At 34.8% G+C, this 24706-nt stretch overlaps 1 protein-coding gene across 1 annotated transcript in view; it reads left to right on the top strand.

The window, feature by feature from the left end:
* Positions 1-24706, top strand: part of LOC150086083 (proteasome adapter and scaffold protein ECM29) — a 367922-nt gene that overhangs the window by 185421 nt on the left and 157795 nt on the right. The window contains exons 26-28 of the mRNA XM_090374364.1: positions 4739-4856; positions 17292-17462; positions 18868-18947. Of these exons, the coding sequence (XP_090230490.1) occupies positions 4739-4856; positions 17292-17462; positions 18868-18947 (369 nt within the window). The remainder of the gene's footprint in view (positions 1-4738; positions 4857-17291; positions 17463-18867; positions 18948-24706) is intronic.

The raw sequence follows: 24706 nt of genomic DNA on the forward strand, positions 1-24706 counted from the left end.
GGCCTCCAGACCTGTATACAGTACTCTAGGTGTGGCCTGACCATTGCCTTATACAAGGGAATAATCACCTCCTTATTCCTGCTAGAAAAATTCCTATATATCATCGACAATACACCATGAGCTACTCTTGCAGCCCGTCTGCACTGCTCAGAAAACTTCATATCTGCCTGCACAACCACCCCCAGGTCCCTTTCATTCTCTACCACTGTCAGTGTAGTACCACAGAGTTGATACGTTGCTCTGGGGTTGCTGTTTCCCATATGTAGTACTTTACATTTGTCAATGTTAAACTTCATTTGCCACCTCTCAGCCCATCTGCTCAACCTTTCCAGATCCTGTTGCAGTAGCATAGTGTCAGTAGTGTCCTTGACAACCCTGCCAACCTTCGTATCGTCTGCAAACTTGGACATTAAGCTTGATATACCATCATCAATATCATTTATAAATACAGAAAACAATAATGGTCCCAATACTGAACCCTGAGGGACTCCACTAATAACATTAGTCCACGATGAGCAGTGTCCATTGATTACCACTCTGTCTTCTCCCCCTCAACCACCCCTTTATCCATAGCAGCAATTTGCCTCCAATGCCACACTGCTCCCATTTGTGCTCCCTGCATCCAGTTCTTTTTTGACTGCATCATAGTATCCAATCAAATTGGTCAGGCAAGACCCTTAACAAAACCATGCTGTGTCCGTGCTATAACTGAAGTCTTGTCTAATTGATCCTGCAGTGCTTCTTTAACTAGTGCCTCCATTAATTTTCCGGGAACAGAAGTTAAACTAACAGGTCTATAATTACTTGTGTCGCCTTTTGATCCTCCTTTGTGAATTGGGGTCACATTTGCACATCTCCAGTCCATGGGTACTTCCCCTGAGTCCAAGGAAGCTCTCATAATTATGGCTAAGCGTTTGCTTACTTTGCTGCCTCCTTTAATATAACTAGATAGATCCCATCCACCCCAGGTGCCTTTCTTGTATTTATCTTCAACAATTTCTCCTCCACTTTACTCTCAGTTATTACAAGATTCTCTAGCTTACTGCCAGAGTTGAATACACCTCTGGCATTCCCCTCGTTGAATAAATCCTCATGTGTGAATGTCGATGCAAAATATTCATTTAGTTTGTTAGCTACCTGAGCAGGATCATCAACAGTTAACCCATCGATATCAAGTGGACCAATATGATTCAACCCCTTCCTTCTAGAGTTTACATAAGTAAAGAACTCTTTGCTGTTTTTTTTTTTGCATCCCTTGCCAAAGATTTCTCGTAATCTGCCTTCGCCTGCCTAACCTCCTTTGTAACTTGGTTACAGATCAACTTGTATCTATCATAGGCTTCTGTGTCATGTGTTAATTTGTATGTATCCCATGCATTTTTCTTCTCTACCATATGTCTCATTAGTTCATTGGACATCCACTTAGGCCTAAACCTTGAACAATATTTCTTAGTTGGTATGTAAAGCCTAATAGCTTCCAAGATGAGTTCTTTGAATGCTTCCCATTTTGCATTTGCTGTTGGTAACGTCATCAGTTGGTCCCACTGTATAGAATTTAAATACTGTCTCAGTCCATCGTAGTCGCCTTTACGGAAGCAGTAACCCTTCCCTTTACCCCTAATGGTAGTTACCTCTTTGAGTAAATCCCACTTCAGCACACTGTGATCACTGCCACCTAGTGGTTCATTTACCTGCAGATTCTTAATGCATGAAGAATCACTACTGATAATCAAATCAAGAGTATTACTCCCTCTAGTTGCCTCCTGAACATGCTGATGTAGAAAACAATCATCCAATAAATCCACAAAAGCTTTGCTAGTGTGTGAGTGACCAGCCCCCAAATTCCAGTCAGTATCTGGGAAATTAAAATCCCCCATTATAAGACTCTCTGATTTACTGGCCCACTCTATTTCCCTGTACAATTTCTTATTATACTCATCAGAGTCATTAGGCCTATAGCACACTCCTACTCTCAATTTTGATCTCCCAATGCTTATGTCACACCAAACTGACTCGACACTGCACTGTCCAGCAATGTCGACTGGCTTCACTTCCTTGGATTTTATGTATTTCTTAACTAATAGCATAACCACTCCTCCCTTCCTATCCTGTCTATCCCTTCTGTAGACATTGTACTCCCCAAATTCCAGTTCTGCATTCCTTATATCTGTGTGACACTACGTCTCTGAAATCCCCACAATATCTGCCTTTGATGTTTTGAGCAATACCTCAAATTCATCAAATTTATTTACTAAACTCCTAGCATTGGTGTACACGCAAGTATACATGCACCTGTTCTTTTTCTTAGCTACCCTAACACAACCCATGTGTTTACTTGTACCCCAATGATTCCTAGCAGTCTCTGAAATATCCTGCATCTTATTTTCCAGGCTGCGGCTCATTCCAATAGAAGCAATGCAAGAATCACTTTCACCTCTGCCAGTGATTACTGTTAATCTATTAGTCCTTGTATCCCCCCAATCTAGCAGTTTTCCAACCCACCTAACACTGCCTTGATAGCATTAGCAAACATTCTTGCACCCTTTCTATTTAAGTGTATCCCATCCCTGTAGAAGCAGTCTCTCCTGTTAACAAGTACAGACCAGGCTGAAAAAAATTCTACCCCTTGAGCCTTGCACAATCTTTCCAGGGCCGAATTGATCGACAGGGCTCTCATCATATACTCCCTCCTATCGTGTCTGGGCAGAATTGCAGACACTTTCAAATTCAACCCTAATTCACGGCTTTTTTTCAACAGTGACCTGTACTTGTTAAGTAATTCCGCCGGTCTCCTACTCTTAATATCATTAGTGCCAACGTGTACAACTATATCACCTTTGTGCCCCTGTGTACCTGCAAAGATAATTACATGATCTGTGCAAACATTGGGAACAGAAGATTAAAAACAGTAATCCAGTGGAGGAAAAGGGGAATGGAAAAAAATGCAAATAATCTGATTATCGCACTCTTGTAATCCTGAACAACGTGAGGCTGAGAATAGCCATGTGTGTGAGAGAAATGATGGTGGGGGGATGACTGGCACCATAAGGTGCTAAGGGTCCAGTAACATTAACTGTGTATTTTTTGAAGGGTTGATGTGAAGCTACAGCATTACCTCACTGTGTTTGGCAAACTAATGACATATCCCAGAGTAAAATCTTTATTGAATGATCCACATTTGAAGATATTAATAACTTTCAAACAAACAGCAAAAAAATTAAAAATGTTAGCAATAATTGAGTTGTGGAATTTTTGAAGATCTAAAAGATAGATATGAGGGCTGTTCAATAAAGAATGATCATAATTTTTCGTGAACAACCATACTGCTTACTATTACTAGCTAAGCTGCAGAATTTAATACCAAGCTGCATCGCATAGTAACTGCACAGTTGACTTGTGCACACTGTGTGACCTTGATGGTTGGTCAAGTTTATCCTGTTCAGTTTCACCTACTTAATAATGGACATGACAAGCAAGGAACAGTATGCTGCTCTTAAATTTTGTTTTTGTCTCAATAAAACAGCTGAAGTGTATGAAATGTTAAGAGGCTTATCATGAATCTATGCTTTCATATAGCACATCTTGCAGATGGTTTAGAATGTTTAAAGATGGGTGTGATTCAATCACAAAAGTCGGTGGTCCTGGAATTCTAGCCATTGCTTGCACAGAAACCATAAACACTGCTTCTGTAATCGTGAGAGAAGATCATCTTATAATAGTAAGGCAACTGCCAGAGATGTTGAGAATATCAGTAGGAAGCATGCACAATATTCTTCACGGCCATTTGCATATCACACTGTGTGTGTATGCATGCTGGGTTCCTAGACTGTTCACACCTGAGCGACAGCAAGTTCACATGGAGGTCTTCCAGGAGCTGTAACAGATGGTTACTGAAGGTGGTGAGGTTCTGCACAAGGTAATAATGGTGGATAAGATGTGGTTTCATCGTTTCAACTCAGAGAGTAAGCAACAAAGCTCTGTTTGGATGTCTACATCATCACCAACACTGAAAAAAGTAAAATTTTGGCTTATGCAGGAAAGGTTATGGTCATCTTTTTTTTTTTTTTTTTTTTTTACATTCAAGGAATGGTTTACCAGCACATTGTGTTATGTCATATGACTGTTACAGGACCTTACTACAGAACTTGACTGCACACTTTGTGGGATCACATTCATTGCAGACGACCATAACTGCATGCAGGTGGATGGATGCTGCATTGCATCACAATGTTGCGAGACTTTGAATTGCTCATACTATCATCAAGTAGTACTTAGCCAGCATTAATGTCAAATTTATGTTTCTCATCTACCCTACCCCTACAGTCCCCCCCCCGCATAGAATTTTTATTTTATTATTTTTTTTATTTTTCCAGTTAAAGAAGTAGCTGTGAGAAAAATGTTTCCTGTCATCAGAAATTGTAAAGACATTGGAGGCGATTCTCAAATGCATGTCAAAAAATTGTTTCCATCATGTTTTTGAAGAATGTCAGAAGCTGGAGTAAGTGCATTTCATGAATTGGGAGCTACTTTGAAAAGGACCATCAAAATATGGATCATTAATAAGGGTATGTTGTGAAAAAAAAAAAATTATGATCATGCTTTATTGAACAGCCGTCATAAAAGAAGGATGTATTGCACCAAACTTATTTACAAACATGTGTTATGGAATATGTACTTTAATAATATTTTAAATATTATCTTTTGTTGATTATTGTTCATTTAATTGCTTATATTTCAGAGGAAGCCTTACAACATATAAAGAATTGTGTTCATTGGCATCTGATCTCAATCAACCAGATTTGGTTTATAAATTTATGCATTTAGCAAATCACCATGCTATTTGGAACTCTCGAAAGGTAAAGTCACCAGTATCATATTTGTTTATCTTGTTATAATACTATTCCTTTGTAAGAGTGTAAGGGGTGCTTCTGTAAATGGAACTGCCTTGTGGATTGTGAATATTTTTTAAACCTTTTTCTTAAAATTTCTTTTTGAAACGTTTGTTGCAAAAAATATTCAAAAAATTTTTTTGTTCAAATTGCCATAGACAAATAAGGCAAAAATAAAAACAGGCTGTTTTCATTTTTGATTGTTCTATGTTAGATTAACCAGAATCCCTATTTCTATCACTAGAGTTGATTAGCTACTGTTATAAATAAATGTTAACCCTCTAAGGAACATACAGAAAAAATAATAATAATAACATAAAAGCGGGCACATGGTTGTTTTTACTTCACCACTCAGTTTTTTTTGGGAAAAATGATAAGAAATAGTTTTAAATGGGAAATTTTAAAGTTATTCTTAATTCTGACAATATATGGTTATCATAAGGTCAAAGAACAGCAACCTTGTTATTAAAAAAAAAAACGAAACTTACATTAAGTTACCATAGCATCAGTGTTTTTAAATGTATGTAGTTTCATAAAGAATTTTTTTTGAGGACTAAAATTTTCCAATTAAAAACTATTAATGGAGATCAAAAGTGATTGCATGCTGGAGGAATACTAGAAGTCACACATGATTCTAGTAAATATTTAGATTCGTAAGTTTTATTCATTTATTTTTTGATGTGTCAAATACTGTGTCAGCTAGATGGTTAATATAATATTTTACAATATTATTGTTTATTTATTTACAATATTATTTGTTTATTTATTTACAGATTGCATTATTTACAATATTATGTAACATTTTTCATCGATAGTTATGCATTAGTGGGTTGGGGGAATTTTCTTGACAATGAAAATAGTGATGGGGAAACATGTTTGATCATTAGCAAAGTTATTATTTTGTACTGTTGCATTAGATGACTAATGCAACAGTACAAAATAATACTGAAACAAATCTTGTTGCTACCAACAAAATGTAAACATATAAAATAAAACTTTATTAAAAATATAGTAAAAATAAAATACAATATATAGAAGATTATTAAAAATAGAAATAAAAATATATACAGTTAAATGATAAAAGTACTAAAAGCAATAAGAACAAATATATATTAAGAAGCTTTCGGAGTGATATGTCCCTTTGCCAACTTAGAAGACGAGTAGTATGACATACATTAATAGGTTTGTTAGAATACACAACAAACCAATGCAGATTGCGAAGGGAGGGGAGACAAAACATCAGCTGTCGGATTCTGTGGAAGTAGGCTGATGTACATTTTCCATATTATAAGCTTGCGATCTTTCATCATGCTGCAAAATAAAGGAACTCCCTGACTTAAGTAATACTTGACTTATGGAAATTTAACTTTACGTAAATTTTTGCTGGCCGGTGCAAACTTAAAAAAATCATGGAAACGTGTTTTGCCTCCTGTAAGAATAAATGGAGGTATCGTGAAAATATCGTAATGTGAACCCAATAACACTTTTCTTTTTTTTTTTTTTTTTTTGTAATTTGTTCCAAGTCCTTGGAAGTTGGAAAATTTTGCTATATTACTAAGCTATTTATCTCTCTATTTATCTCTCTCATATTTATAATGGAAATTGCACTACCCTTTCATTGTTATTATATGTTCCCGTTATAAGAATCAATTTTGAATACCTTTGTGATATTTTTCTAAAGCATGTTTCTGGAGATTACAACCAAAAAACAATAAAAACAATTTGCACTTTATGGTTTAACTGGGCTTTTCTGTTAGTGCATCTAATTATAAATGAGTAGTAAACTCGATCTTATTGCATTTGCGATAATACCGATAACTGCAATTATATCGGTTTTTATGCTATTATGGTGAAATGTGTTTCCCCTTCCTGAAATCTTCAATCATATAAAAAACAAATTTTCAGAAACTTCTCTTCATTCCTATTTATGTACAGGGCTGTTAAAATTAAAGTATCTCTATGTAGAGAGCTCTGGAGTTCTAAGGCTTGTACTGAAGAGAAATTTGGACAACAGGTACAATAAAGATTGTGCTCGCCATTTATTGGGAAAAAAAATAGTTACAAAATTTGTCACTATATGGTGCTGTGGCAAATACAAATCACTTGAACAGCATTACAATTGTTCAATGTGCCCTCCGTTTTGGTCAACAACAGTTTCCATTTGAATAACAGCATTTTCTACAGCAGAACGTAACATGTCAACTGGAATCGCCAGCACATGACATCTAATACTGTCCTTCAGATCTGCCAGAGTTTGGCATCCTTCCTGATGCACTTGGTTCTTCAAAAAACCCCACAACCAGAAGTCGCATGGGGTGAGGTCCGGTGAGTGGCCAATATGTCTGGAAACAATGGCTGATGACCCATTTGTCTGTAAAGTGTTGCCTTAGCAAACTTTGGACACAGTGGTGGGGTGGCACACCATCTTGCATGAATATGGTATCCTGAAGGCACCCATGTTGTTGCAGCTCTGGTATTGCAAAATTTGCCAACATTTCGTATTATCGCTGTCCAGTGACGGAACAGGTGCGGGGTCCAGTCAGTGTTACCTGTTCAAAAAAATATGGGCCAATCATGAATGTGGCTGTAAATTCACACCACCCTGTTACTTTTGGAGAATTCAACAGGACCTCTTGGATAACTCAAGGGTTTTCTGTTGCCCAAATATGACAGTTGTGCGCATTCACTTGTCCATTTAAGCAGAAGTGGGCTTCATCACTCCAAAAGATGTTCCATGGCCAGTGGCCGAATGACAGTGATATCCACTGTCATTCGCTCCAGAAACTGAAGTGCGTATGTGAAACGAATATCTGTATCACCATGCTGCTGTAGCATGTGCATCTTGTAAGGATAGTACCGCAACACCTAACACATTACTAGCCTTACAGTGGAATACGGCATGTCCACTTCACGAGAAACAGCTGCCACACTTGCGCTACCACATGGAGATTGACTTGATAAATCCACGACAGCCATTGCCATATCTTCAACATGAGAGGAGTCCACTCGTTTTCGACCTCTACCTGGTTGAACACCAAGATGTCCTGTCGCTTCAAATTTTGCAATCATTTTGCAGATAGCACAAACAGTCATAGGTCCACGCCTTATGTGCTTCTGATGCCAAAATTCTCTGATAGCCGCAGCTGCATTGTTGTTGTTCTGATAGTACAGCTTCACTAATAGTGCCTTTTCCTGCAATGTTATAGGCATTCCTGCTGTAGTGCAGGCAAATATCTACTGTATGATTTCGAAGAGACTGCTTCAGTACAGTAGAGCTGAGTAGTAGTGCTGTGGCAATAACTTATAATTATGCAAATAACGTAAGTTATTTGCATAATTATAAGTTATGAAGGCAATAAATTTAAGCCTCCAATCTGCCAAACCTGTCGCAGCCATATAGGTGTGGTAGCTCTTATTGAATGGTAAAGCTTCCTTGTGATGTTGCAGTTCTACCCATGTATATACTAAATCAAGAACTTTGGTTTGTATGTCTTTTGAAATAAATAAAGTTACAAATTAAGTCAAAAAGCATGAAATTTAGAGTGGTGCCTGGCAGTAATGCTTAGGCCAAAAGTGTGTGAAAAATCACAATAAGATACAATGCAAACCACACAAAAATAAAAATAATGAGAAATCTGAAGTAAGTTAGTGAATTTTGAAAAAAAAAAAAAAATTTATGGTTATATTAAGATTAGGCTTATATTAATTAAGAGCTTTATGAAATATAAAACTCTTAATTATATTAAGAGCTTTATGAAAATGATAATTTAAATAAGATAAAGGAAAAGAATTTCCAGTTAGTTTAAGAAAAAATTTTCAAAGTTTGAAATAGGAATATTGTACTTATTACATACGGTAGCAATTCTAACACATTGGGAAGTAATCAGTGGTGAGCTATAGTGGGCTCGCAAGAGCCCATTATTATTTTTTTTTGAAAATTTATGAGCCCACTGTTGAGACGATCATTTATTTTACAAGTGAAATCCTTGATGCAATTATTGAGTATCCAGAGCCAAAAGTATGGTGGGGCAAGCGGGGCCCCATTCCCAGCATTTTAACGGTGCATTCGATCAGTTATGTATTTTAAAATTGCTTAATTTTTGATTTAATTACAGTTGTACCTCTGTTTAACCAACTTCTTTATACCGAATTTTTTAAAATTCCTCTTGGTAATTACATTTAAAATACAGTAGTTTCCGTTGAATGAAAATAATTTCCATGTAACAAATGGATTAGGAGAGACAACTTTGTATGTATTGTTCTCACCTCTGGCCTTTACGTAATTAGAAAGCACAAATTAAGTGATGTTGTTAGTGGTGTCTGTAAAACCTATGCAGCCACATTCCGAGAAGTCTCCCTAGTCAATACGCTTTCCATAGCCAGTCAGAGGATTAAGAAGATTCCTGACATTGATATAGCCTCTGGTCAACCTGTGTTGTGGTTCCCCTTTACTCCGACAAATGGGCGTATGTTTTTTGGAAAAGTGACTGATCCACGCGTTTCAGTAAATTTCTCCGTATATTTTTACACGGTCACAGTAGCTGAATATCTGAGTGATTCCGATATTTTGCACAGTATTCAAAGAAAGAACTAGTGACAGTAGCAACGTAGTGTGTGGGGAGGATTGAGGCAACTAAGATATTATATAAACTTTACGAAGATGAAATGTTGGCAGATTTTGAAATTTTGTCAAGGCTTTCACTGTGTAGAAAATGTTCTAAAATATAATGAATAGGGGCAATAATTAAAAAAAAAAAAAAAAAAAACTGTGTCCATCATATCACCAATCTCCAAAAAACCAGTGCGAATTAAAGATGATTGCTAAAGAACTTGATGTGGAAACTACAAAGATCGGTCGTGTGTTCGGGCTACGAAGAGCAGCTTGCGGATGGTAATTGCGGGTTAAGGGAATAGCTTTTATGGATCCTGCATTGTGCAAACATTTTGAATCAGAAGTTAAATATTCGGGATTGTTAAATCGACTTTTAAATCTGGAATTTATTAACCATTTAGCACTAATGATCGAATCCTGCAGGAGCTTTCTTACATTTCAGAAGCTTTAGAGATTTGATATGGTAAAAGCATATAAATCAATTATTCGAACTATCAGTGCTATCGCTAATTTGAAAAATTCTGAAAGAAATTATGAAGCTAAAATTGACAGCATGTTGAAGTGGGATGAATCTGAAGGAATCAAAATCAAAAGTAAGAACAGTAAAATTACCTCGTGACAAGTCATTAAATCTATGTTTTATCCTTAAAGGATAAGATAAAATATTAATGCAACAGAGTGATTTTAAATTAAAGAAAGAAAATAATGATACCATTGAAAGAAATTTTAAACATATGCTACTGGAAATCGTGGAATATGAAAGAACTTTCTTCTCGGTGGCAAGACTGCAAAAACCGAATAAGAAATTTGTTTTATGATAAAATATGAAATAAAAATTAATGATTTTAGATATTTTGTCGAAGACAATTTATCTTTAAAATCGAGTGAAATTCCCTTTTCAATTAAGAAAGCCAGAAATATCTTTGAAACCACTGTGATTAGCAGTGCTGAAGCTGGGCGAGCTTTCAGCATAATGAATAATATCATGAGAATGAATGAATAATGTTGACAGTTAAACCCATTGCATATTATGTATGACCATACATCTAAATGGAAAACTATCGCTTCAATTTGATCCAGATTGTTATGTCAAATCATTGCTCCATAATAATAGCTCAGCTATTGAGCAAAGAAGAAGATCGAAAACAAATATTAATAAAGAAGTAAATTGCATATGGCAATTTTTGGAATGAAATTTTCTTGAATATTTGTGCAATATTTTTTTCATGTAATCTGTGATTTTTGTGTACCTTTTCTAGAACAGTTTGTTCTTTATGTAATATTTGTTTTTATATTGTAGAATGTTTTGTGATAATTCGTTATTTGTAATATGGGAAATATTTTTGCTATTTTTTATTCGCAATATTAAAATTTGATCATGAAAAAAAAGTATCCGTTTTATTTCCCTAGTTGTAAAAAAAAAAAAAATAAAAAAGTCGCGCATCTGCCGAGCACGCGCAGTAGATGGTTTTATGTGAAACATCCTTCACGTTTCTTTTAGTTATTTTGATTCGTACATGATGGCCACTGAAAGACTGAATGATATGAAACAAAAATAACTTTTACAAACACGTTTTTTTTTATTATTTTATTTGGAAATATAATTAATGGATTTTTTTTTAGTATTATGTGTGAAAAACAACATCCCTCAAATGACCACCATTTTCCTGCTCACAAATACAGGCTCTTTCCACAGCATTTTCCATGACCGTACGCAAGGTTTCAAGTCATAAGTGTCGGATTTTGGCTCGAATGTTCTCCTTAAGTTCTTGAATTGTTCAAGGTTTATTTACGTAAACCCGTTCTTTCAAGTAGCCCCACAAAAAGAAGTCTGGAGCTGTCGAATCAGGTGAATGTGGAGGCCAAACAAATTCAGCATTTTTTGAAATTATTCTTCACCGAAAATTTCTCGCAGGAGCTCCATCGTCGCCCTCGCAATGTGCGCAGTAGCTCCATCCTGTTGGAACCATACCTCCTGATTATCTTCGACCGCTGGGCATAAAAAATTTTCAAGCATTGTCCTATATAGGCCCCGTTGATTCTTTCTGGCTGACCTTCCTCATTTTCAAAGAAATAGGGGCTGATAACTCTTTCAGCCATAACACTGCACCAAACAGTGCATTTTTGGGGATTCAACTGATGCTGATGTAATTCCCTGGGATTCTCAGTACCCCAAAATCTGCAGTTTGTTTGTTGATGTACCCATTTAAATGAAAATGGGCCTCATCACTCATTATCAAGTTATTCAAAAAGTTGTTGCTATCTCTGGCTAGGTGTTGAAATCGAATGGCATACTGCGGCACTGCTGAGTATCTTGGGGTAGTAAAGCTTGGACCATTTGGATCTTGTATGGAAATATTTTTAAATCCAGTTTCAGAATCTTCTGAAGCGATGTTCTGGTGATGCCTAGTTGAGCAGAGCGATGATGGGTAGAGGCAGATGGATCTTCAAGGACATTCTGCTGTACAGCTTCCACTGCTGCGTCAGTGCGCTTAGGACCTCTTCCTGGAAGATCGCCGACTGATCCAGTTCTTTCAAACCGGGCGATTAGGTTCCGAATCATGTTATCGCTAGGAGATACTCTTACTTTAAAATGTTGCCGGTATTTTCTCTGAGTTTCAATAATTGATCTTTCACTGGAATAGAAAAACCCAATGAGTTTTACTCGTTGCTGGACATCGTACGTAGCCATTTTAATCTCCAAGGGATCCTCTATAACCTGTAAAAAAAAAAAAAAAAAAGATTGAAAATGAACAAGTTATGACTTTTTCAAACTCTTCAGTCTTTCAGTGGCCACCCTGTATATATTGATTACGAAATAAAAAAAAGTCTTTGTATTGTAAATATTTTATTGATCATTCGCAAATTTCCATAATTTCTGGAAGACAATATACAATGGATTTATGATAACTAAAGTAAGAGACGTATATTTGCTATTGCAACATATCTAAATGTCGGGGCACCTAACAATGGAATGTTAGGTGCCCCGACACCTAGCATTCCATTGTAAGAATGAAAGTGAGAACAGCAAAATTACCTCATGACAAGTTATTAAATGTGAGGCGAACAGCTGCGTATGCGAGGCAAAAATAAGAAATTGTTGGCAAATCTTTGTATTGTTGCAGTCATATGACAAATACTTGCAATCATACTACCTGCAGTTACTACTGCAGGAAGTACGATTGTGATGTCATACTATTCAAAAATTCCAAAAAGTTAGAACTCGAGATATCATACTGGTCACGAAAAATGCATCATGCGCTCTAATCTAATCATACTACTAGTGAGTGCTCCACACAGACTAGTGGTTTGAGTGTGGGAAGCGCCTCTGGCAGACACCATGGGTGTCGTCACTTCTGTGACCAATCAGATTTACTCGGTTGGTACCCTCCCCCCAACCCCAAAGGATGTTTCACATCAAAAAGTCGGCAAAAGTGCGAGCCCATTGTTAAAATATTCGCAGCTCACCACTGGAAGTAATGACATTAGAGTGTGGACACTATTAGAAATATTAGAAAACCAATGGGAGAAAATTAATAACTTGAAAGTCTCTCTTTTATTGTAAAGATCAATTGAAATATGATCATTAACAATACTAATGTTAAAGTCCAAATAATTAGTTTTTCTAGAGTAAGTTCACATGGATACAAATGGCCAAAATCCTTGATGCTTTCTCTTTTTTTCCATTTTTCTGCTTTCTTGTTTACCATTTCTTGTTGTTATTCTATTCAATGTACACACACACACACACACACACTCTTTTTTATTTTTACTGTTCTCGCATCTTGAATTAATCCTGGAACTGCAACACACATATTATGAAATATCCTCTGTGCGCGTGTGCATGCACAAACACATTTTCTTCAGCTGGAAGGAAGGAATAACTTTTTGGCTAAAAAATCAAATGCTAAGTATATGTGCCTTCAGTCAGAATGACTTTCCAACCACTTTAAGGAGAAAATTATTATCTGTGACTATATATTATAATACCATGACCTCATCTTATGGGTCAAGCAGTTATATCTCTGGTTGTTTCTTTTTTAATGTGTTGATTACTGTCTTGTTTCTATTTTATACCTTACACTCTATTAGAGCAATTTGAAGGAAAGCAAGAGGCTATTCCAGCTATAATTTGTATTTTAAATCTAATATGGTCAAAATCAAGTGTAATGCCCTAGGGAGAAATAGCCATTTGTATTTTTTTTTTTTATCTGGAAAGTTTATTCCTGCATTCCAGCTTGTTTCTACTTTTTTAATGTTCAGTTGATTCTTGACAGAATTGATCTTGTTTGATACTTTATTGTATAGTTATTAGCTAATAGTTTCCCCTCTTTAAAATTTTTGTATAGTATATAAATACTTAATAAAAGAATAATAGTATTAAGAAGCTAAGTAATCATGGAGGGTGGAGTGTAACAGTACGAAAAGGAAGATAACGTTGATTAGGGATCAGGGACACTGTATTAGCAAAACGTACCCTACAGCCATAATGTGTGTGTGTATATATATATATATAAATATATCATATGTAGGAAGTGTGAAGAAGAAGATTTTTGTTTAAACCTATTGAATCTACAGTATACACCAGAAGTGAACTTGACTAAATGGATAAGGAATGTACACAGGTTGTAGGCAAGAAATTAAAAATAAAAATAAGAAATGAAAAGGTGATCAAAATAAGATTACATTGCAGTGTTTTTCACAATGTCTGTGTCTTCATCAGAGGCCATCCACTGAAATTATGAGAAAGACGGCAATGTTCTTGCTTCTCTTTCTGATGTGTTGTGTATGCTATGGTACATGTGTGCTGTGGCCACGTGTTGAGAACGAAATTTTAAAATTTTGCTTTAAGAATAAGGTCTAATAAATTGTGCCAATAAATTTAATTATATTACGTAGGGCATACAGATCATGGATGACCTTACAGAAGCAAGTAAAAATAATTGAAAAAACTAAAGTAATAAATATTAGAATATAGGAATAGGCAGAAAGAAAGGGACTTACTGTTACCTTGTAAGACTGAAACTGACCAAATTACCAAGATGCCAGCATGCCAGTATATTTATGTGTAGGTATGCTAGCGGCTCCTAGCGTTAGAAATGGTGTGAAAAAAAAAAAACAAATTATGGTGTGGTGTCTGTATAAATTGAAATGAAATATGTGGTGATGAATGCTGTTAAATACATGATGCCCAAACTGTCCAGGATAGTTGAGAGATATAATAGCATTCAAAGTAGCAGTGAAAAGCAGCTAAACTTTGTTAAGGCGAAAAATAGATTGGGTAAAGTAAGAAGGTAGCATCCCGCATATTGCGTTCGGTAAACTAATGGCTCGCAGGACATAAGAAGTAGGTGCAAGTAAAGCAGAAAGATGAATGAAGTAGAGATAAGTAGTTGGGCTCAGGTAGTTCAAGGTTGCAAACCCGTTCCTATAGTTAGGACCCTGAACGAATGTCTGGGAGTGAGTGCATCATGTATTTAAGGTTAGTTGTTTTTTTTTTTTTTTTTTTTTTAGGAGCATTAGCAACTAAGGCCATATTGCTCTGGGGATATGCGGTGGTCATTCCCTGACCTTTCCATGTCCTCCGTATTTGGTGTAAGGTTAGTTGTGTGAGTGAGAAAAATATATGGTAGGTATATAATGAAATGAAAATAAAATTAAAATTTAATTAAATTATATACATGGTTAATACACTGTATTAGGCCAATTGGTGGGTACAGGTTTTCTAATCTATATTTGTCTGAAAACTTATTTCCACAGGACCTTAACTTCTACAGATATAAAGATGACCTCATAGTTATTAACTGCCCAAACTTCATCAAGGAATATGGACACTTATACCCCAATGAACTGAAACTAGAAAAAACAAACAACAATGATACTACAGACTATTTCCTGGATCTTGAAATTACAATAATAAACAACAAAGCTACCATCAACCTGTACAACAAATGTGATGCATTTAATTTTAATATGGTCAACCTCACACAGTGGCATTCCAGTATATCTAGAGGAGTGCATGCCAACGTTATACTAGCGCAAAGCATCAGAATAGCAACCATCTGCAGCAATAAGGAAATAACTATCAATAACATCAAGATGCTATACAAAAAACTGACAAACAACCATTTTCCTACAGCATAACTTCTCTACCACTTCTGTAAAGCCTTCAACATCGTGAAGCATAAAAAACTATGGGACATCAATGTAGACAGCATAATCAATAATTGATAACAAAAAAACCCATATACACCAAGTTTGTAAATAGTGTGTATACAATACACTAGGCCTCTGTGGTGTCTTACAGCATTAGAAAACCTGTACCCACCAATTGGCCTAACACAGTGTATTGACCATGTATATAATTTAATTTAATTTTATTTTTATTTTCATTTCATTATATACCTACCATATATTTTTGTCACTCACACAACTGACCTTAAATACATGATGCACTCACTCCCAGACATTCGTTCAGGGTCCTAACTATAGGAACGGGTTTGCAACCCCGAACTACCCGAGTCCAACTGCTTATCTCTACTTCATTCATCTTTCTGCTTTACTTGCCCCTACTTCTTATGTCCTGTGAGCCATTAGTTTACCGAACGCAGTATGCGGGATACTACCTTCTTACTTTACCCAATCTATTTTTCGCCTTAACAAAGTTTAGCTGCTTTTCACTGCTACTTTGATTGCTATTATATCTCTCAACTATCCTGGGCAGTTTGGGCACCATGTATTTAACAATGTTCATCACCACATATTTCATTTCAATTTATACAGACACCATACCATAATTTTTTTTTTTTTTTTTTTTTCCCCACACCATTTTCTAGTGCTAGGAGCTGCTAGTGTACCTACACATAAATATACTGGCACGCTGCCATCTTGGTCGTTTGGTCAGTTTCAGTCTTACAAGGTAACGGTCCCTTTCTTTCCATCTATTCCTACATTCCAATATTCATTACTTTAGTTTTTTCAATTCTTTTTACTTGCTTCTGTAAGGTCATCCATGACCTGTATGCCCTATGTAATATAATTAAATTTATTGGCACAATTTATTAGACCTTATTCTTACCGCAAAATTTTAAAATTTTGTTCTCAATACGTGGCAACAGCACACGTGTACCATAGCAAACAGAACATGTCAGAAACAGAAGCAAGGACATTGCCTCTGATGAAGACACTAAAATTGTGAAAAACACTGCAATGTAATCTTATTTTGGTCGCCTTTTCATTTCTTATTTTTATTTTTAATTTCTTGCCTACAACCTGTCTACATTCCTTATCCATTTAGTTGAGTTCACTTTTGGTATATACTGTAGATTCAGAAAAATATATACATACAATGATAACCCAGTTTAATATAATATAATAAAAATATATAATAAGTAGCAGTAGCTTTCAAGACTATCGTTAGTCTTGAAAGCTACTCCTACTTATTATATATTTTTATTATATTATATTAAACTGGGTTATCATTGTATGTATATATTTTTCTTAACCCAGTACACCAGGCCCATTCGTTACCGTAGATTCAATAGGTCTAAACAAAAAAAACTTCTTCTTCACACTTTCTACATACCATATATTTATATATATATATATATATATATATATATATATATATATATATATATATATATATATACATTCTTATATACATGTATATGTATATACCATTTTCATTTTTTGTTTCATTAGAAGCTTTGACTAAAATTTAGTTATACATTTATAGTTTTTGATATCTGAAATAAGCATTCATTTTATTTATTTATTTTTTCTTTAAGGGAGCTGCATACGGATTTGGAAGCATAGTACAGCAAGCTGGAGAACAGCTGTCTGAACATTTGCCTGTTATTGTTCCCAAACTGTATCGCTACCAGTATGATCCAAGTGCAGCAGTTAGAAACTCTTTTACCTCTATATGGCATGCCATTGTACAAGACACCCAAAAAACAGTAATGAATTATTTTTTATTTGGTGCATGTTTATTTAATTATCCTCTTGTAGTGTTTTTTTTAAGTCTTCAGCTTTATTTTAAATATCTTTAAGATAGTCTGTGTTGTGGTGGAGTCACATGAAATCTATGAATCTGTTTATTCTATGCATATTACCACACAAGCTGAACTGAAAAATTGCATTTTGGAAGCATTTGGAAGCATTAGGTCTCTAACAGTAAGACATGCCAGAAGAAATATTGAAAAAATTGCAAATCACTTTGAACTGCTCTAGATGATTTCCCTTTAGAGGTTTATTTCACTTCATTTTTATAATTTATGATTAATACTTAATATCCCAGAAATAAAGACTTTTGTGACATGTTTTTAAGAATTGTTTTCCTTATTTTTGCTGTAGAATATATACTTCTGTGTTTGTTCTGTGCAATTTTAAGTAATGTTGATGTTCAGTGAGCAGTTTGCAACTGGTTATGTGCACAGATCATAAGTTTCTTTAACATTGGTATAAACAGTTTGATTAAATTAAATGCCTGCATTGCTTTGATGAATGTGTGAAAAGTTGTATAAAACATTTTAAATTTTTCAATAAAAATTTCTTTGCACATAACTCTGTAACCTTACTTTCTGATCACTCTCTTGTTTGCCTGTTTGAGTATTTTATAGACAGGAAAACCTCACATGAATTGATTGTTTGAAATCTTTATTGGCATTTAATTATGTAGGTGGTTTCAGAGTTGTGTAAAAAGTGGTTTATGAACGATTTCTCAATTTCATTTAAAATCGTTAAAGGAAATTCAGTTAAAGTAAAGATTGGATGATTATATTTAAATACAAGCATTAAAATAATTTGTAAATTGAATGCAGAATGGCAGTTATATTGCAATTTTTTCTCTTCTTATGGGTAAATTGCTATGCCACAGATAAACTTATAGTAGAATAAGAGAATATAACTCAAGGTAGTTTTGAGGATGACTGGAAAATACTGTCATGATAAAAAAATCTTTCCTGTCAAGTTTTTCTTGAAAAAAATCCGAAGGCATTGAACAAAAGAGCTGTGTATTTGCATATTTTAAATTGTTGAAAAGTTAATAAGTCTATTTAAAATTAAAATACTCATAGCTATTCATATTGTAGGGAAATTAATTGATTTATATCAAATTATTTTGTGCAGATTTTAATCATAGTAATAAGACTTCACTGTTATATAGTTGGCGACGCACTATGGCCATAGTTACTGATGCGCCTGATAAATCCCTAAATCAACTGTTATATAGTCAGTATTTACCTATACTGTCGGCAGGCTCAGTTGATTCTAGTTTTTTTTTTGTTTTTTTTTTGAAACATAAATATAGGATATTTAACTAAAAACTGCTTATATTACTTATTATTTTCATTTGTTTTATAGGTTGACAAATATTTAAAAGAAATTATTGGTGATCTAATTCAAAACTTAACAAATCCCCAGTGGAGAGTAAGAGAATCTTCGTAAGTTAGCAATCTTATTTTTCTATTAAAAATAGAGAAATTTTATTATATAGCATCAGTAAATACATAAATAGGTATGAGAGTAGCAGTTTAAGTAAGAAGAAATTCAAGTTACTTAATTAAGAGTTTAGTTTTTTTTACACTTAGTTATGGAATTAATTTGAACTTATATTCTCAGATTCTGTTTTTATTATCAATATTAATTTTTTTAAAAATGCTGAAATATTATTTGTTGTAGTAAAATGCAAAAAAAAAAATAAATAAATTTAATTTAGAAAAGCTGTGAGTAATGCTGAAAAACATTGGCTTTGGTATTCGAAATTAGTGATCATTGTTTATTAGAAAAACTTTTCAACCTAAAGGCAAGTAAGGAACCTGGAGTTCGTGGTATACACCCGGTAGTTTTGAGAGCGGTAGCTAGAGAGTGTATCACACCATTGTGGTTAATTATGAGGGCATTATTGGACTCTGGAGAGATTCCTTTGGATTTGAGGTGTCGACGTATTGCCACTACATAAAGGCAGTCCAGAGAGTGAAGTTGGTAACTACAAACCTGTTAGTCTGACTTCTGTGGTAGGGAAAATCTTATAAGCAATGATTAAGAGTGCAATCCAGGGATATTTAGATACAATTGGCATTTTGAAGCACAACATGGTTTTATTATGGGAAAATCATATTTAGCTAACTTGGTAAGCTATTTTAATACAGTTACTCATGAGCTAGATCATAGGTTCCCAAAGTGGGCGGTACTGCCCCTCCCCAGTGGGCGCTGAAGCCTTCTAGGGGGACGATAGTGGGTTCAGAAGCAATTGGGGGGCGTTCAGGCGGTCTTGGGGTTGGTGACTCCTTATCCGTATTTTTATCTCCTCGGGTCCAGTGGACCCAGTTCAAAGGTCAACTAATAAATTCTATCATTTTTACTCTATGGTCACAGCTGAAATTCGCTATAGGTGAAGCCAAAACTGTTTTCTTTAATTTTCCCACTTCAATTTTCAAAACCTTCTATTGAATTTCACGCAAATGACAAAAATGTGACATCAAGTGTGCATTTTTTTAGGCCTTTTTCTGTTATTTTTCAAAACCCACCCTAATTAGCCTAGGACCTTTGAAATGCGACAACACGAGCTACTGTGAGTTGACATAAGAAGCAATAAAGCGAAACAGTAGCAACAACTGTTTTTGAAAGGTGAACAGATCGTATTTCCTTTCTTCAACGTGTATTGCTCCTACGAACAGAAAATCAGGGAAATTCATCTTTTAGAAACGAGAAAAACTGGTGTAAAACTGATAACACTGCAATGCGTATTTGATAAAAAAAAAAAAAAAAAAGGTTGCTTTATTGTAATTGTTTTTAGTAAACAATATTGGAACAGCAGTTTCCTGGGTTTGATCTTCTAACGAAATTTTGAGAAAATATTTCTATTTGTAGCTGCGTTATAAACTTCGAAAACTGGTTTGCAAAAGAAGAAAAAAAAAATCATCTGCTATGAATAACGGATTGTTTCTTGAAATATGTATTCTTCACAACACTGCAATATTTTCTAACAGTACAAAGCTAACAGATTGTGACTAACGGTTGCTCAAAAAGTATTCTTTGAAGATATTTGCTTGTTACGCTTTGATGTCATCGCAAAGGAAGAAATTCTGTTTTAGTACAGAAGCCGAATAAATTCACTATCCGCGGTCATAATGCTGTTCTGAACTGCAATAAACAGATAAACCCCGCTGAAAAATAGATTTTTCTCCCCATCATTTCTCTTGCTTTGCTGTGGTTTTTGGCGAGCAATTTCACACAATCAAGTCGGTGACTGCTAAATGCGATGTGGTTTCTTGTATTCTCTCTCTCTCTCTCTCTCTCTCTCTCTCTCTCTCTCTCTCTCTCTTGGGATCTCTGACCGTGTGGTCATCCTGGAGTATAAACAGAAAATTTGTTAGTCAGAATGCTGCCCACGAATGGCACCAATTATCAACTCTTTTACTGTCCTTCTAATTTTCAATATGTGCAGATAATCGACTTGGGCAAAATTCAAAAGTGCTACTTCAATTAGGAGCAAAAACAGTTTTCCCCAACGTAACGAATTACTTTACGTACAGTAAAGGATGACTACTGATGATTTTACTGACTGGAAGGAAGTGTCCACAACTGTACAAGGTGGTCACTCAAAGGAAAGTAACTGTAGTTATTTGTATTCAAGGACAAGCTATACGGATGTTTGAAATGTATAATGCAGTTCACTGGCTAATATTTCCAGGGGGATTATTTCAAAATATTGTTCTGAAAAACAATTACAATAAAGCAAAGAGGGTTTTTTATCGAATGCACACCGGACAAAAATCGGACTAATCTGAACTTAAGCATCCTATGATGAAGCCGACTTTTTAGAACTTTAGCATCTGTTGTGAAACTGAATGCAATAAAGATATACTTTTGAATCCACGATGAAACTGACGTACTAGAACTTCAGCATCTGTGATGAAAGTTACAGTTGTGGACCTTTGACAATCTCCTGGCCTTCCTCCCACCAAAAGAGTATTTTTATTTCTTTCTCTCTGTCTCTTTCCCTTAGGATCAGACTAGAAAGGGTGAACTGCCTCCCCTAAGGAGTTTTTTCTCCCCAAGTGAATGAAAGGAAGTGGAAATTTCATTAAAATGAACCCTGTTTTCCTTCATTCGGCAAACAGCAGCTCTGTCGGCGCAAGAGAAGTGAAATTACATTTGCAGCTCAGAATGGAATTCAAGCAAGCAAACATATGACACTTTATGGTGAATTTTTCGGGCGTGTGTGTGTGATAATGAAAATTCAATTTTTCCCTCAAATTCTTTGATGGTATTAAATGCATATAAAACAATCCATTACTCGTAGCATATATATATATATATTTTTTTTTTTTTTTTTTTTCGTTTGCACACCAGGTAAGATGCATGCAAAGTTCCTTCGACATCAGTTTTTGAAGTTTATAATGCAGCTATGAATAGAAATATTTTCTTGAACGTTCGTAAGAAGATCAAATATACATCCATGAAACTGCTGTTCCGATTTAGTCCTCTAGAAACAATTACAATAAAGTGAAATTTTTTTTTATGAAATGGGCATTGTAGTGATCAGTTTTACGACAGTTTATTTTTTTCCTTCTATTTCCAGTATGGCTTCCAATAGATGAATTTTCTATATTTTTTGTTAATAGATACAATACATACTGAAGAAAGGAAATGCGATATTTTTGTTTTTCAAAACCAATTCGTTGCAATTCATTTGTACAACAATTACGAAAAGCAGTAAAAGCAAAATGTTGTGACAGAGCGACAATGCAAAATATCGTTCGCAAGTAATGATGCTCAACTGTTTGTTTTCCACGAAAATTGTTTACAGTTTTATTTTCTCCTTGGATCACCCTGGTAATGCTAATGACGTAAGCTTGACCAGTCAATTATATCTCCGCGTCTGTTGATTCGTTTGAGACAGATTAGGCGCGAATTTTTAATTAATGCTGTAGCGCGTTTCATCTTCAAAGCTTCCAAGGCCGTTTTGCCGACGTAATAATTCATAAATTGATATGTGATCGTACATTTTTGCTGTTTAGGAATAAGTTTCATTACAATCATCAGTCGAAAGTGTGATAGATAAGTGGAGTCATACAAAGTGTAAATTAAATCTTTTATTTTGTGAATATTGTTGCAAATTTTATTACTTCATTATGTCTGAATCTAAGAAGAAATGTCGACAGTACAGTATTGAGTATTTGAAATATGGCTTTATTCAGTCTCCTACAAACCAATTATTACCTATGTGCTTGATTTGCCAAAAAGTATTTTCAAATGAAGCCTTCTGAAGGCTACAAGAGCATTTGACTAAAATGCATGACGATGAAAAGGATAAAGATTTGTCCTATTTTCAAGTAATAGAAGAAAAATATTTTAAACGTCCAATTATATCAAAACTTTTTGTGTCGTCCACTAAACAAGATAATGATGGATTACAAGCTTCTTATAATATTTCATTATTAATTGCAAAAGCGGGAAAACCACACACAATTGGCGAGGAATTAATCTTGCCAGCATTAAAAGAAGTAATAAACACTGTGCTTCATAAGCCAGTGTCAGATATCATCAGGAAAATTCCTTTGAGCAATAATTCAGTGCAAAGAAGAATCGATGAAATGGCTGAAGATGTTGGAAATCATTGTGCAATTATTTGAAGACATGCCAATTTTCCATTCAACTCAATGAATCAACTCTCCCAAATAATGAAGCACTACTCTTATCATACATACGATTCATAAAAGAAGAAAAAGTTTGTCAAGAATTATTATTTGCTAAAAATTTGGAAGCGGATACAAAGGGAGAATCTATATTTAATACCATGAATAAGTTTTTTTCAAGAGAAAAACATTCCTATTCGTAATATTTTGTCTGCTGCTACTGAAGGTGCTCCAGCAATGACTGAGCACCACAAGGGTTTCATAGCGCATTTGAAACAAGCAGTACCAAATGCACTCACTATACATTGTGTTCTTCATCATCAACATTTGGTTGTGAAGAATTTAAGTGAACGCCTGCATATGTCGCTCCATTATGTTATTAGAGCAGTCAACAAGATTAGAAGAAATTCATTGAGTGACAGATTGTTTAGCCAACTTTGTAGTGAAAACGATGAAAATTTGAATCGTTTGCTGCTTCACACAGAAGTTCGTTGGCTTTCAAAAGGTATTTGTCTGAATCGATTTTACAATTTGTTTGATTCAGTACTAGAGTTCCTAGAAAACAGAGACGATGGATTGCGGGCCGACCTGATTACATCCAAAAATGACATCGCTTATTTGACAGACCTCTATGAAATATTTAATGAAGTCAATCTACAATTACAAGGTGCTGAATGGAATTTTTTTAAAACAAAAAACATTATTGCCACTTTTGTGGGGAAACTTCTTCTGTTAAAGTGGAATCTAGGCCGAGGGGAATATAGCCACTTTTCAAATTTATCAGCAGTTTCTCTCAAAAAGGAAGATTTACTTACATACTGCCAACACTTGGAGGTTCTCCATGCTGATTTTAATGAGCGATTCAAGGATATTCTAAACATGAATATACCAAATTGGGTTCTAGATCCTTTCTCACATGTAAACACAGCAGGATCATCAAATTTAGAAGAGGAACTCATAGAACTCACAACAAATGAAGAACTAAAAATAAAATTCAAAAGTGGATACCAAGAGTTCTGGCTTCAGAAATCAATACCGACACTGTACTCTGGATTATGGGAAATAGTGCAGAAATTTTTAATTGCATTTCCATCTTCTTATTTGGCTGAGCGTGGGTTTAGTGCTGTAGCGAATTTACTATCTAAGAAAAGGAACCAATTGCATATAACTGAGCGTGGCGATTTACAACTGTTTTTAACGAAAGTTAAACCCGATATTAACAAACTTTTAAAAATGCATCAGGCTCATCCTTCACATTAATTTGTTATTTTTTCTTTGTATTTTTACTTTGTAAGTTCGAAATAAACAATTTTCTAATACATTTGATGGTGTTTTAATTATTACAATAAGATTCTTACTAATGTAATACAATCTCCTAATATGTATTCCGAATTTTCATATTTAAACCATTGTATGAAACTGCATAATGTTGTTCGAGCATGCACTTTACAGTCTTTACATATGGCTATGTTTCATCAAAATCGGAATAGCAATAACTGTTCAAGATGAAGCACATATTGGCCACTACTTTTTCAATAATTTAACAGCATAAGCAGTAA

The sequence above is a fragment of the Mastigoproctus giganteus genome, chromosome 5, assembly GCF_048544385.1.
Source record: "Mastigoproctus giganteus isolate SK-2022 chromosome 5, ASM4854438v1, whole genome shotgun sequence".
Taxonomy (NCBI): Eukaryota; Metazoa; Arthropoda; class Arachnida; order Uropygi; family Thelyphonidae; genus Mastigoproctus; species Mastigoproctus giganteus.